Raw genomic sequence first — 16330 nt, 5'->3', positions numbered from 1 at the left:
ATATCAGAGTATAAGGGCTCTAGTGGGGGGAGGGAGGCTATGGGAGGGTGCCATCTGGGAAGTGGGTGTATAGTCGAGTAAGATGGTTTGGGATGTTCTGTGTGATATATACACACCACAAAAAAAATCAACAAATTTTTTAAAATGTATTATATTTGAGGAGGAAGAATGGATATTTACATCATGCTAATTAGTAAAGGTGATAAACATTACCATTGAAATCTACCCTATGACTTTATAGACATACACAGGTGCCAAGGATCCAATTGCAACCGATTATGACTAGTAATAGATACATACAGATTGGAGATGCATGGGCCAACATCTCAGGGTTAGTAGCAAAGACAATGAGTCTTTCTGCAAGGAACAATATATTCTAAAATGAAATGGAGATCTTTTTTAAAGGTTAAAAACTCATTCAATGTTATGTCTTACAGGGCTTATACTGAGTTCAATATTGTATGACTATTAATTCAACTGTGAACCCAGAAGCTTACAGCCACTTGTAGAAGAGATGTATTCTTGCTCTGGAGAGTGTTACTGAATGTGTTAAAGCTGTAGTGAAATGCTTCTTCTAATCACATGGTTATTAAAATTTTTTAAATAAATAATAAAAAAGAAAAAAAAAGTTACCTGAAAAAAATCTACAGTCAATTTTGAAAAAAAAAAAAGAATACCAGCATGATCATGATTACAAGTATTAAATCCTTGTAATAAAATGGACTTGATAGAAAATCCATATCCATGGTGCTGTGGGGCCTTTTCTTCCATGGTTCTAAGAGAGAAACTCCCACACACTGCCCAAACCTACCTATCCGAATGCTTTTATTCTTCTATAGTTCTCTGCCTTTTGAGGCTCTTTGGGTCAGAAATAAAGTCTTGTAGATAATACATAGAATAATTGACAATGGGTGCCTCTTTGCGTTTCCTACTTATTTGGGTGCATGTCTTCTAAGAGTTTATTCATCTTGAGTGATTTATAAATGTCACAGGGTCGATGGGGTGCACTTCAAGTGAAATTCAACATTTACCACAGACAGAGCAGAGTCAGCAAGGATCACACTAAGTCACCAAGAAACTTTAAAGCCAAAGCTGCAGGGAACCCAGAAAAGACAAAGTTCATGATCGTACAGGTGAACCACAGCATCCAGTATATAGTAGTGGATGAATGGACTTTCATCTCTAACATAATATTTCTAAGAGACCACTTCATAATTAACTGTGATGCTCTCAATTTTAATTATCTATGTCTATACCAAGGCTCCCTGCCAATAAATTATATATACAGGGAAAAAAAATATAAATGTATGTACCAAGTAACCAGAATGTAGTGCAAAGGAAAAATTAGAAAGGAATTCAAAGTTCTCCAACTCAACAAACTTAAAGTTCTTAAGGCTTCAAGTTATTGTTACAGTGTAGAAATCTATTCAGACTTGATTTTAAATCATTTTAAAGATGATGTCGATAGGCAGGGGGAAGTGAAGGCATACTGAGATAAAAGGAAGTTTTCTGTCAAAAAAAAATAGTGTCTTGCTTCATGATAAAGAGTAAACCAGGCCAGGTATGGTGGCACACACCTTTAATCCAGAGGCAGAGGCAGGCAGATCTCTGTGAGATTGAGAGCAGCCTGGTCCACATAGTGAGTTTCAGGCCAGTTGTGACTACAGAGAGACCCTGTGTCAAAAAGACCAAAAAAAAAACAAAAAAGTAAGTCAGTTAAAAATTATTTTTATAACCAATATATAACAACAAAATGTAAGTAAATGGCTGTATATTTGCCTCTGGAAATCTTCAAAGTAATTGAAAATTGTAAGTTTCCATCATTGTTTTATTAAATAACAAGATGTGAAATATTTTTCATTGTTTTCAATAGAAATGTATGTAAATATATCTCAAGGCATTCAATTACAAAACAAATCTCCCATTAAATTTTACAATACCAAAAATAATTTCATATTCCCCTGACATAAAACCATGCTGTTTAATGTACTAGGTTGAAATTGGCTCTGCTCTTCACTGGATTTAAATGCATAAGCCAATTAAAAATCTCCAGACAAGCCCCTACGGCAAACCAGAGCCTTCCAGACATCCTCATGTCTACTAATGAGAACCCTGTGACATGAAGATTTCATGTTTTGTGGGGGCTTCCAAAAGCTCAAAAGCTGCAGGTGGTATAATTAGAATAATGTGCAGTAAGACCCACACACCTGCACTTTCTTCCCCATAATTATGACTCTAATTTCTTTGAGACCGCAGGAAATAACTAGTATATTATATATCATAAAAAAGCTAAGTCTGGGACTGGAGAGATGGCTCAGCAGTTAAGAACACTGGTTGTTCTTGCAGAAGACCCAGGTTCAAATCCCAGCATCTATATGGCAGCTAACAACTCTCTATAACTCCAGTCCCAGAGGATCTGACAGCCTCTTCTGACCTCCGCAGGCATTGCACAACATGGGTGCACTTACCTACATGCAGACAATACACACATACACATAAAATTAAAAGAATAACAATAAATAAAATTTATAAAGCAAAGTAGATAAAAAGGGGAGGTGGAGCAATTTGTGAAGATGGAACTATTCTGTTACTGTTTTTACAATTGGTGACCATTCTGTAGTTCTCTAATGAACTGCAAAGTTAGAAAAACTGGCAAGTGAGCTGGACTTAGGGCTGGGGAGACAGCTGTAAAGAATTGGGTCATGTAAGCATGAGGATCTGAGTGTAGTGATACACGCTTGTAGTCCCAACACTGGAGAGGTGGGGACAGCCAAGTCTCTGGGGCTTGGTGGCCAGTCAGTCTAACCCATTTGGTGAGCTCCAGGCCAGTGGGAGACCTTGTCTCAAAAAATAAGTGAATGGTCCTTAAGGAACAGCAGCAGCGATTGTCCTCTGACCTCCATACACCTCCATACATATGGCATGCACATGCACACACATTTCCCACTTGTGCACCTGCACACACATGAATGGACAAATAACCAAATATAAATTAAATAAATAAATAGGGGCTGGAGAGATGGCTCAACAGGTAAGAGCACTGACTGCTCTTGCAGAGGACCCGGGTTCAATTCCCAGCACCCACGTGGTGGCTATGAACCCTCCTTAACTCCAGCTCCAGGAGAATCCGAAGCCCTCTTCTGACCTCCGTAGCTTTGCATGACATGGGTGCACTTACATGCATGCAGGCAACACACTCATACACATAAAATTAAAATAATAATAAAGGATAGATGATGATAGATAGATGATAGATAGATAGTAGATAGATAGATAGATAGATAGATAGATAGATAGATGATAGATAGACTGTACTTCCCCCCAGTTGGATGCTCTACAGCATCACAAAAATCACCATACACTGATAAATATTCCAAGTAGGTCTGTTTTCTTGTTTGGTTGCCATCTGTTCCCTACTCCAGAATGAAAGAGTGCAAGCATCTCACCCATCCTACTTCCATTGCACCATCAGTGCCTGAAGGTTTCTGAAGTGTTTTAAGGTACCTAAGACCAAGTGCTTGTCAATAAATATTGGATCATTAGTAAATAAATACAAGAGACCTAGAATCATCTTTGATGCTCCCCTCTCCTCCAGTAACATCCATTCAATTGACCACACAGTTCATCATTTCCACTAACACAACAGAATAAATCCCTGTGTTCTTCACTCCTACCTCTGCATCTTGGTGCAGCCCAACCTCCCTCCTGAATAAACTGTAACTACCTCCTGCCAGCTATCTCTGAGGGCACTGTCTCTTCCATTTGTTCTCTGCTCTGCAGCCAGAATGACCTTTCTAAAGAGTGGTATAAGCCAATCAATATTCCAGGGACGTGGACTGCAAGGAACTTCATGATGCCAGGTGTTTATTCCTCTGTCTCTGACCTTTCCATCTGGGTCTTCCTGAACTTCTATTCAAGTAACAACAAAATGCACACTATGAAATAGTGCTCATTATATAGTCTGGGTTACAGTGCTCATGAATGGAATCTTGAGTAACTAGATCTAAACCAAAAAATCCTCCCAGGATGAGCAGTAGGCAACATGCTCTGGGATGGCGGGGGGGGGGGTCCTGACTTAGATGAATGATCTTCCATAAATGTCACTTTCTTCAAACTAGCTACTGATTTTTTTAAAAGCTGAAATCTCTAGCAGGAGACTGGACTACAGAAAATTGATGGTTCTTTGACAGTAGACACTAGCAGCATGCTTTTACCTTATTAGCGTTGGCCCTAAACAGGATTCTGATTTCCTTGTCTGTCTACACAGAGCTGGGAAATCAACATTACCCTCAAGCATGGAAGTGACTTCTAAAAAGTCAAAACTAGGTGGTTAGAAAACCAAGGAGGCTTAGGAATGGAGAAAAGAAAATTATCATCCTTCCTTCTAAAAGACCTAAGCCTAGAGGCCATTCAGTTTTCTGAATATGTTTCTCAATAAACTACTCAGTTTTCATTTCCCAAACACCATAATAACAAATCGTTAGTCCCCCCACCTCCCCGCATACACACATAGTCAATTTTTTCATTAAATTCACTTGCATAAATTTCCCTAAAGTAAATAGCCTCCTTATCCTCTGCAGTTCACATCAACTAAACTTGGTCTTTAGCATGCATGTGTCTTTTTCTAATCAGCAGAAGGGAAGAAACTTGCACAGCAGGGGTCTTGTAAGCTCAAGATTATGCATTGCTACCTCTAGGACCAGTCATCCATACAACGGTCTCTGTGAATGGGACACAGCAATAATTTACAAAACTTGCATGGCTTTAGTAACAGCTCACACTGCATTTAAAGTAAAAAAGAGGGACTGGAGAGATGGCTCAGCAGTTAAGAGCACTCACTAGCTGCTCTTGCAGAGGACTTGGATTCCACTCCCAGCACCCACAACCATTGGTAAGTCCAGTTCCAGGGGATCTCACACCCTCTTCTGACCACTGTGAGCATTGCATGACACAGGTGCACTTACATGCATACAGGTAATACACTCATACACATAAAATAAAAATAATAAAATATAAAAAGTAAAGAAAGAAGGAAGAAAAGAAAATTAAACTACAACTTCTTTCATTTATTAGCTTTGTGATTTCATGTGTCACTTAGTATTTCTGAATCACGGCCTGGAATCAGGTATGTATATAAAGATATATAAACCAAATACACATATGCACATATATTCATATACAGAGGATTAAACATAAATGATATATGATAAAGGAAATGATAATCTTACTTCATTATAAATATGCAAAGGTAGTTTATTATTTCAATGTGAATAGCATTCAAGCACTTAAGTCATTTTTCACAAATATTACATATAATTAAATTGAAATATAAAGCTACTTAATCTTAATTTCCATATGGGTGCTATTATTTAAAATACAAAAATTGAGAAGTTATACTCTATGTTTTAAAAATTCTACCCCTTAAGTGGTAGCTTCCCATTTTATTGTAATTCACTAAAACCGAATGAAAATGCTCATACATTAGCAAAGCTTAAACGCTCATGGTAATTCTAAAATATAAAATCTGATCCTAAAAATAACATGAAGATACAAAACTGCATCACTAGGAGCTAAAAAATAAAATAGGTGCACTAGGTGGTGAGTCACATATGAATGTCAATGTGGATAAAGAGCCACAGGAAGGGGGGGGCAGTGTAAAGCAGTGTAGCAGAGGGAACAGGACCTGCTCCTACCTTACAGCTCTGCCACCAACCCGTTGATGAAATTCACATGGTACACGAAGCTCCTTCTACTGAATGAGTGCATTAATGTGAACAGTGGAACCTGACATACCAAGAATGTTTTATCATCTACTAGGATTCTCCCCTGAAATTAGTCTCAAGATGCTCTGAGGAGCCAAAAGATCCTCTGTGCCACAGGAGGGGATCCTGCCGGAAGCAAGGGTAAGATTGAAGAGACTTCAAGGACCCTGCTTCAATTTCACTGAAGCATCCATGCTTAGCTGTTTCATAAATTAACCTTTTGCTTAAGATTTCGTACACAAGCGGTTCCGAATTCTGAAAGACATAGAATTTGCTTCCAGACTTTATGATTCCCATTTTTGACAGTTAAAATCAATGTCTGTGCAGCTACTTATAAGAAAGCTGTTGTATTCAACATACTTTGAGATTGTTTTTGTAAGAAATGAATCTTTTCAGAAATTCTCTTAATTTTCACTTTCTTCTTTTCATGTTTTTGGATCATTTAAATTTCTAAAACTATGAATCAGTTACTTTCAAAAACAGAAACAAAACATTAAAATAATGCAAATTTAGGAAAAAAATGACATTTCTCTTTTTTAAAAAATGTTTCTCTTAGTCAAAAGGTAATTCTGGAAAGGGGATAATTTTTTTTTCCAAATGAGACACTTTAGATAGTTTTAGGAGACATGATTAATTATTAATCTGAGTCACCGGAAGTAAACTTAATTGTTCCAAGAAAAAAAGGAATGTATATTATTCCCAATGATAGAAGATGCTGAATGAGGGGACCATCAGGAAGCAACAGTGTTCTTGATTTGACCATGCACACTGCGGCAACAGACAGGAGACCCGCAGCATCAGCCTTCTCATCTACAATTTCAATTTGGTTGAAATCCACATAAGTGGGAGGCACAGAAAACTGTTCTCTACTCCATCAGCCCTATTTAGTATGAATGACTGAAAATTATAGTGAGAGAGTTAATTACAGCAGTTTGGCTAATTGAAAGCTTTCTCAAACTAATGAATCTGGCTTGACAGAATGCACTGATGTTCAGCTGTCAGAACAGGCTCAGGTAGGAGACAGAACAGATGATGCTGTGGTGTTTCCGGACAGGAAAATAAAGTGATGTAATGAAGGGTAACAGTAAAGGACAGGAGAGAACTAAATCAGGATCAAGCATTTGTGAGTCAGATAAGGGGACTCTAAAGAAAAGAGTAACAAGATCTTGTCCTACAATAATGAATTCAGCAGCTCTTTGGTCCTGGATCCTAAGTGAAAACCTTTACACCACTGGAATTTTCTGGCAATACAAATTCATATGAATTCTCTGTCCAGAAAGAATCATGCTCATATCAGTTTGCCAGCCCATGCCAGAAAGATCATGTGACTAAAGGGTTGGCATTCTAAGTCCCATGAAATCAGCTGTCCTGAAAGGGAATGTGGCTTGGAGATGGAATGTTGAGGTCATGCTGTGTCCTGATCTAAGTTATTCCATACTGTGGGAAACAGTGGTTTTTCAGACTATAATGCCTTGAGAGACTCCATTTATAAGCAGCCTTTGAGTCTATTTGTAAGACAGAAGACGATTGTGAGCCTGAGTGAATGCATAAATAGCACCATCCATCCAGTACCACCTGTGCAACACAGACTGAAAAATGACTTATTCCTTAGAGTAGAAAAGGTGATACCTTATAAATTTGTCAGGGTGAATTGAGTCCTTCGGGATTAGTCATATGTCCAGGTCACAAGAGGAGCACATGGCTCAGTGAGCTTGTTTACATTATAAACAAGCTTGCAATAAGAAGTCATTCCCACAAACTGGATTATCTCCCAAATTGCTGCCATTGAAACCACCCTACCCTACCTTGTAAATGTATTGTTATTCAATAAATTCTGAAACTGAGGAAAGATGAAAGCATGTTCCTCTATGCTTCTGACATAGACAGGAAGTTCAACCATGTGGCGAATGATTTGGTCAACTATGGAATGAAACCCCAATAAAAACTAAGGACACTGAAGCTCTGATGGGCTTCCTGGATGATGAGACATATGAAGTGCCTTGTGGGTAATGGAGCATGAGGTCAGGGAAGGTTTGCATTTGGGGCCTTCCCCTACTTTGCCCTAAATAACTCTCCTTTTGAATCATATTTACCCATTATAAGAAAACTATAATAGTAAACATAGTGTTTTCCTAAGTTCATTCTATTTAGCAAATTACTGAGACAGGAAGGGTCATGGGACACTGAACTTGAAGATACTTGGTGGGAAATGGTCTGGAAACTAGTGAGCTTGTGGCTGGTTCTGAAGTAAGGGTTGTTTTTTGGGAGATTATTCCTTAACTTATGGGGTCTTCACATACTCTCGGTGTTTGGGTGACAGCAGAGTAGGACTGAGAATGAGGCAAAAATTAGCATATAAGAGAAATCAGACTGGAACCCCTTGCACCCACCCCGAGGCCCACTTGGAGCATAGCACATCCTATCAAGATCTATCAGATCCTACTACCAAGATCCCAATCTGCCAGGCATGGGTATCACTGAGCTTTTAAACTTTTCTCCTAGCTCTGGTTACTCTCTTCTTTGAAAGTGCTCTTTTCTTTAATAAACTGTCGGCTTCTGCCAGTGTTCATGGACCGCTGTCCAGTTTCATGTTCTAGGATACAAGAACCTAGACATCCCAGAGGATGCCTGCCAGACCCCAATATCTACCTCCAACAGTGATTGCTCCATTTACACTGAAGTCCTCAAGATTATCTGCAGTCTCAGATCTGTGAATATCTAAATACCCTATGCAGTCAAAAAAATCATACTTAAGATTTTTAAAAACCTTCATTCTCAAATAAGGTTATAATTATAACCTTTAAAGAGAATTGTTCTCCTAAACTAAAACTAAAAAAATTCTTTAAATATGAAGGAGGATCAAAGGTACAGATACAAAGATATATAGATATATGTGTATGGATTTATTGGGGGCTGTGTATGTGTGTGCGTGTATTAGCCCATTACCAGCCTAGGTGTGCTGAATAGCTTTAGCTGTCAATTTGACACTCCTGGATTGAGAGAGCCTCAATTGGGAAATTGGCTCCATTGGACTAGCCTGGGCCATGTCTGTGTGGCTAGTTATGTTATAGTCCCTAGGGAGGAACATATTACTATATTTATCCTGCTAGATGGACAAAGTATTAAACTACACTTAATACATATATTCATATCCATAGATGAGTGTTGCTCTCAACCCTCATCAGAGAAGCTTCTTTTTTCAGAAGTGATCAGTTAATCAATTAATATAGAGACTGACAACTGGTCAGTGTGTAGAGAACTGGGGACTGCAGAGTGATCAGCCCTAAATAGGACATCTATAACACGCACATACATGCACACACACACACACACACACACACACACACACACACACTCAGGGATGATCAAAGAGGGGCCAGAAAGATTGTAGAATGCAGAAGTAGTATAGGTCTTCTGTAAAATAACATTTCCTAGACATGACAAGACTGCTGCACACATGAACTCACAGTGGCTGTGACTATAGGCACAGGACCTGAACAAGATCAAGCCAGTCAAAATCCCAGAAAGGAGGGAGCAGAGGCCCATGAAATTCTACCCCAAGCTGAAAAGCTATTGAATTATGATGCTCTCTGGGGGAAGGGAGGGTGCCAGTTTGCTCCCAGGGATATGACCGTGCTCCAGTAGATGGTCCTATGCACAGCACTAAGAAGACTTGGTGGGATTAAAAAAGCATGTGAAGTTGGGAGAGAAAAGTGGTGGACATGGGGAGCATTGGAGGGGAGAGAGTGGGGGTATATTTGAACAAAACATATTATATGCATTATGAAATTCCCAAAGATTGTTTTTAAAGAATGGAAGCATTTTAAAAGTATAAATTCTTCCTCAGTCTCCAGACATGATGGTATATGCTTGTAATTCCTGTACTTGAAAGATAGAGCTAAGAGGATCAAGAGTTCAAGACCATGCTGAGCTACATAACAAATTCTAAATCAGCCTAGAATACATAAAACCCTGTCTCATACACATCTGGATTTATTATTGACTATGTATGTGTGTTCAAAGTCTTTTCTGAGTTTATCCTTATGACTCTAGCTTATTTCACTTAACATAATAAGATCTCTTGTTCAATCCTTTTTCATTCTTTGTGGCTGAATAAAACTCCACTACATATGATGTCACACATTGGTCATTCATTAGCCGAGGTTGACAGGCACCTCGGCTAATCAAGCATAGTATATGTGATATGGAAATCTTCCTTTTAGCATCTTGAGGTGCCTCCCTGATGATTTCCATGCTGGGTACACTAATTTGCATTCCCACTATCCATGTATAAAGGTCCCTCTGCCTGCCCTGCACCCTCGAAAATATTTCTTCCCATTTGTTTTCTTGATGATAGTCATTGTGACTGGGGTGAGATGGAGGCTCAGTGTAGCTTTGAAATATATCTCCCTAATGCCTGAACATGCTTAACACTTTTTCATGTGTGTATTTCTCATCTGCATTTCTCCCTTTGAAAAGTGTCTGTTCAATTCATTTTCCCATTTTCTGAATGGATTATTTACTTTGGGTTTAATTCTTCATATAATCTACATATTAATCCCCTGCCCATTGAACGGGTGACAAAGGCTTTCTTACACTCTATGGACGCTCTTCATTTTGTAATTTCTTTTCTTGTACAATTTCAATTTCATGCGATTTCATTTGCCTATTATTGGGGGGATTCCCTTCAGCTACGAGAGTCCTACTCAGAAAATCATTGCCTATGCTTAGATGTTGACATATTTTCCCTATGTTTTCCTACTCTTCTACACAAATATTTTAGAGTGCCTGTGGCACTTTAAAAGCCCATCTTATTTCTCCATGATTTAAAATTACATAGCATACTCTAACTAGAAAAACATTTTACTCTATTTGAATAATAAAGATAACAGAAGGCATGCATGTGTTGGAGGCAATTCATGGCTATGAAAGTTCAGACAAGGGTCAGTGGAAAGGAAACACTTTGAGTCTCCAAAATTGCAAACCTGAGACTAGTAATTCCAAAAAGCTGGTACCTGAAACATCAGTGGGGTGGTTGCAGAAGAAAAGTTCAGATTCTTCACCATGTGACTTTCAGGGTCATATTTTGACATAAATCCTTTGATTATGACTGTTTTGGCTGTTCCTTGTTCACCAATTAACAGGACAGCCTAAAATAAGAAAATGAAATAAAATGAGTAATATGGGTTGAATTGTGCCCCACTCACCCATCAATTCCAATGTTGAAGCCGTAAACGTCAGTGTCTCCCATTGTGACTGTATCTGTAGATAGGGACTCTAAAGAGGTGACTGGTAGGATGAACAGTTAGGGAGCACAACCTTGTGTGATTTGGCAACCTTATTAAAAGAAGAAACTTGTATCTACAGAAAAACACCAAAGATGAGTGCCCATGGAACAGCAAGACCACAGGAAGGGACGGGACGCGTCCTCTGCAAGCCCAGGAGAAAGGCCTGGGGAGAAACCAGCCCTCATAACGTTTTGATCTTGGACTTTCAGCTTCCAGAACTGAGGAAAAAATGGCTGACATTTAGAGCATTTAAGTTGGAGCTGGAGAGATGGGTCAGCATCTAAGAACATTTGCTGCCTTTGCAGAGGACCAGGGTTTGGTTTCCACCGTCCACCTCAGATGACTCAGCCGCTTGTAACCACACTTCCAGGGGATCTGACCCTTCTTCTGGCCTCCATGTGCAGTCAGGCATGTGGTGCATATACAAGCAGGCACACACATACACATAAGTAAAAGTAGATAAAATTTTAAAAAGTAATTTACAAAGTAACATTCAGACTTTGATGTTTTGTTATGATAGCCATAGCAAACTAGGTCAATAATCAAAAAGAAAGGAGTTCTCTTTGCAAAAATTCATCAAAATTCACTTCTCCCCACCAATACATGAGGAATATTTAATTACGAATTAGGACTATTGAATGCAGTAGACGGTCACTGCAGAATAACAAAAGTCACTGTACTCACATAGGTACTGTTTTCACTTTTCTGAACACTAAAAATAGTACTATAAAATAAATTCAGGATGCTTTTGTGTTTTCACATGACCTTTTAAAGTACACTATTTTAAATAAAAGTTTAAAAGCCATACCTTGCCTTGTTTAGCAATGGTTTTAATTAGGAAGTCAGTCCTCACGTTGTCAACATTTGGCACCAAGATAGAGCCGTACTCTGGGGTGGTGTCAGGTGGATAAACATATTCCTCTGTACAGGTACTCCAGTGAGTCCAGTTACCTGAGATGAACAGAGGGTATTCACACTTTCCTATCAACAGTGAACCTCCCTGTAAGGAGCAGGCTCCTCCAAAATGTCACAAGGGCACCTTCAAATACTCGCCAAAAAATAAAGCTCATTAAGGGGCTGCAGATGTAGAGCAGTTAGTTGGTTAAGTGTCTACCTAAGATTCATAAAACCCTGAGTTTGATCCCCAGCACCACATAAAATATAGTGTTCCTGATTTTTTCCTGTTGCTGTGATTAAAAAAAAAAAAAAAAACACTCTAGCCAACAGCAGCTTGGGGAGGAAACACTTATGCTTCCAGGACACAATCTATAGGAGGGAACTCAGGGCAGGAGCTTGAAGCCATGGAGGAACACGGCTGGCTGGATCATTCTCCATGCCTGGCTTATGCTTAGCTAGCTTTGTTACACAGCCCAGGACCACCTTCCAAAGAGGGTGCTGCCCACAATGGGCAATCAAGACAGTACCACACAGACATGCCTTCAGAACAATCTGACCTAGGAAAGTCCTCAGTGTAGGCTTTCCTCCCAGATGACTCCAGGGTCTGTGAACTTGGCCAGTAAAGCTAACAAGGGCACCAGTTATGACATGTGCCTGGAATCCCAGGACTTGGAAGGTGGACACAGAAGGCTCAGCAGTTCCAGGTTAACCTCAACTGCATAGCAAGTTGGAGGCCAGACTGAGGGCTCTGTAAAAGCCTGCATCCAAAACTCATCATCAAAATCACAGATCTCTATATACATCAGTTAGCTGGATCAGAATTTCTCAAGGACTACTCCAGAATAGATTTCTATTTGGACACATTAAGAATTGTTTTTGCATTATGTAGGTTTTCAACAATACACTAGGTGAAATAAAATCAGAACAGAGAGAGAATAACATATACCTGAAATCATTCATTATAAAATTATTTAAATATTTATTTTATGGGTATGAGTATTTTTCCTGCATGTATGTAAGTGTACCATGTGCACGCAATTCCCATGAAGGCCAGAAGAGGGCATTGAATACCACAGAACTGGAGTTATGGATGGTTGTGAGGTGCCATGTGGGAACTGGGAACAAAACCCACATCCTTTGCAAGAGCAGCCAATGCTCTTAACCTCTGAGCCATCTCTCCAGTCCCCATCAGTCATTTTTAAATGTTAAAACTCACAAGCTTTTCATTAGGGGAAAAATACTCGGATGCCACATGTATAAATACCTATGAAAATATAAAATAGTTTGGTGTATTAATTCATATATATGTCTGTGGTGCATGTATCTTATACATATGTAAGTCATTTTAAAGTATATTGATATGTACAGCTACCTTTATCAATAAGTATACAGTCTTATGAAGATATCAAAGTTCTGGTGAACTTGACATAAACCTAAACACACCTGGGAAGACTGAATCTCAATGAGAAATTTCCTCCACGAGATTGGCCTATGGGCATGTCTAGGGGTATTTTCTTAACTGTTAATTGATGTAGGCGGGCCCAGCCCTCTGTAGGCAGTGACATCCCTAGTTGATGGGCCTGGGCTCTATAACAACTGGCACCTGAGCAGGGTTCCTTCTGGGTCTCTGCTTCAGTTCCTGCCTCCAGGCTCCTGCCTTGAGCTCATGCCCAGGATTCCCTCAATGAAGCACTGTAACATGTAAGCTGAGATAAAGCTGTTTGCAAGCTGCTTTTTCCTCATGGTGCTTACCACAACAGGAAAGCAAATTAGAACAGCACCCCTATTTAACTAAAATATGTACTTCAGAATGTAATGTAAAGAATACTTCAGAAAAAAAGGCTTCAAAATGTAAAGCGAGTAAAATATATACTTCCATTTGTACATAGACTGCTGATTCCCTTGACTGTTGGCTTCCATGGATCTGATTAGGAAATCTTTTCAATTTGCCTTAAGTCACTAAAAGTTCAATGCACCATGCATTTAGCAAAACGGAAACTTGCATTTGAAACACAAAGTTTTGAAAATGAAACAATTACTTTCTTTGCATGCACATGAAGATTTCTATTTTAATCTTAGAGCCAGTGGTTTTAATTGGCACTTGGAATATATGAGAAGCACATTGGATACATGGCCCGGTCACCGTATCCTGAACTCAGGGCATGCTCACCGTCTGCTGCTACATAGTAGTCAAACACGGAGTCTCCAGGGTCAGCAGTAGGCTGCGGCAGGTCCAGCGTGGGCGTCTCTCGTGAGCGCAGCCAGAGCTCTAGCTTGCGGCGACCTTCCAATTCCAGCACAGCACCCACGCTCCACATCATTGCAAAGATGAACAGCCTCCCGAGGTGTTCCGGGTCCGCCTCCCCAGCCTGCTCCTGAGGATGCAAGAACGTTCTTCTAATTACTTGAGTCTCAAACCAAAATTCTACTCCACGAAAACCACAAACTTAGAAAAAAGATCATAGTTTTCACTCAACAAATTAGATGCGACTGAGGAACAAGCGAGGAGCTGATCTGGGCACCGCTGGTTTCTAAAACACATGAAGGAGGGTGGTGGTGGGTTAATGGACAAATGCACTTGTACCAAGCCTGACTCGTTACAGGACTATGTTAACCAGCCACAAAATTCAGTCCATGGCTTCTTTGCTCAAAGAAAGATAGGGGGAAAGGGGGGACATGTTTGAAACCTCTCCTCTCCCCCACCCCATTCCCACCAAACTTAGTTTCAAATACTGCGTTCTCTGCACAGCGTGCTCGGGAGGAAGGTGCCGCCCCTTACCTTTGGAGGAATCAGGCCTTGCAGCATGTGGATGCTTTGCGTGATCACAAAGGCCTCCAGCACCTCCATCTTGTACTCTAGGTTCTGAACACTGAAGCGGTACAAATCCGGGAAAGTCTCAGTGTACAGTTGGCGAAGGATTTCGGCCTCTTGAGGAGAACGTCTCTTGAGAAAGCCCTGTTGGCCCATGTTTGTGCATGAGTAAAACCTGCTATCACACCAGGAAAATACCACCGGGGATAAAAGTTTTTAAAGTATCAGTTAACAGTGGTCAGTGAACTTGAGATGCATCCGGCCTTGCTATAAACTCTTTCACGTATTAATTCACTTAAATCTTTGAAACAATTCTGAGATAGGAACTGTTGTTAATTATCCACCCTTGACTCCCCTGACGTCAGTAACCCACACAGAATCACACAGTTGGTAGGTGTCAAGGCCAGAATTCTCACTCAAAGTCTGGTGGCTGCATGTGCTTGAGTACCTACTCCACCACACATGCAAAGATACTCCTCAGTGGTCGATTAAAATATACCACAAGAAAATGAAACGTTCACCAGGAACTTGCTAAGCAGACCCAGGGAAATAAAGGATGAGCAAAGAAAATTCATACCCAGATTTTAAAATCAAGAAACAAAAATTTATCACAATTGTTTATTTCCAATAAACATTTTCTTAAAATGAATCAAGATCTCTTCAGGTCAAGAGATCAGTTCAGTCTTCAACTCAATTTCCCAAGAAATACTCAGGGCACAAAACAGAAACAGTAGAATCTTAATTATGAATAATTCATTAATTCACAGATTTACCATGATTCTACATCAACAAAAATGTCACACAGCACTTTGGAGTTGAGGGGACCATAAAATGCATGTCACCAGCTTGCCCATCTGAAGGTGAGAACATCTCATCACTGTCCTCTACTGTCCTGATTTCATATATATAAAACTTTTTTTATTGATTGATTTTTTGTCTGTGTAGTTCATACAGAACATCCCAAACAATCTTATTCATCTTTATACCTGCATCCCAAATGGCACCTTCCATAGGCTCCTCCTCTCCCCCTACTGGAGCCCATATACTCTGCCATCCCTGTTACTGTCCATTGTGTTCTCAGTGCCCCCAGCCATTCCCCAGTGCTTGTCCATCTGCTGAGTCTAGTCAGCTTATCTAGAGTCCCTTGTTTTAGGAAGATCAGCTCTTCCTCCTCTAGTTGCCAACATTACTTTAGATAAGATTGGGGTCTGCTGTTCATTTTCCCAGTTCTATGCTGGGTTACTGTCTGGGAGTTCCTTGGGCCACCCTGACCAACAACTCAAAGAAAGGTATCTCCTGTCTGGCATTGTTTCTTGTTATGTAGCGTTTAGCTATACATATGGACTCTTGAAGAAATATACTGATCACTTTAATCTTTGACTATACTTTCCTTTGGGTGTTGAAGACAATATAGTTGGCCCAAATAAACCAATTTATTTTTACTCTTAAGGATCTGTTCCTCAGGGGTCACATGGGCTTGGGAAGAGCCCCTGGCTCCTTTCTTTTTACCAGTTCCATTTATGTGAAGATAAGTCAAAGGTCCTGCTCAACCGTGGCTGGCTTCACTTGGA

At 39.8% G+C, this 16330-nt stretch overlaps 1 protein-coding gene across 1 annotated transcript in view; it reads right to left on the bottom strand.

The window, feature by feature from the left end:
* Positions 1–16330, bottom strand: part of Dnah5 (dynein axonemal heavy chain 5) — a 410943-nt gene that overhangs the window by 130905 nt on the left and 263708 nt on the right. The window contains exons 44-47 of the mRNA XM_029557990.1: positions 14727–14903; positions 14118–14322; positions 11859–12001; positions 10778–10912 (exon numbers count right to left, since the gene is read on the bottom strand). Of these exons, the coding sequence (XP_029413850.1) occupies positions 10778–10912; positions 11859–12001; positions 14118–14322; positions 14727–14903 (660 nt within the window). The remainder of the gene's footprint in view (positions 1–10777; positions 10913–11858; positions 12002–14117; positions 14323–14726; positions 14904–16330) is intronic.

This window comes from Nannospalax galili, unplaced genomic scaffold, assembly GCF_000622305.1.
Source record: "Nannospalax galili isolate Female #2095 unplaced genomic scaffold, S.galili_v1.0 scaffold207, whole genome shotgun sequence".
In the NCBI taxonomy this organism is placed as follows: domain Eukaryota; kingdom Metazoa; phylum Chordata; class Mammalia; order Rodentia; family Spalacidae; genus Nannospalax; species Nannospalax galili.
The sequence above is the reverse complement of the archived record's forward strand: the minus strand, read 5'-3'. Positions and strand labels throughout refer to the sequence as shown.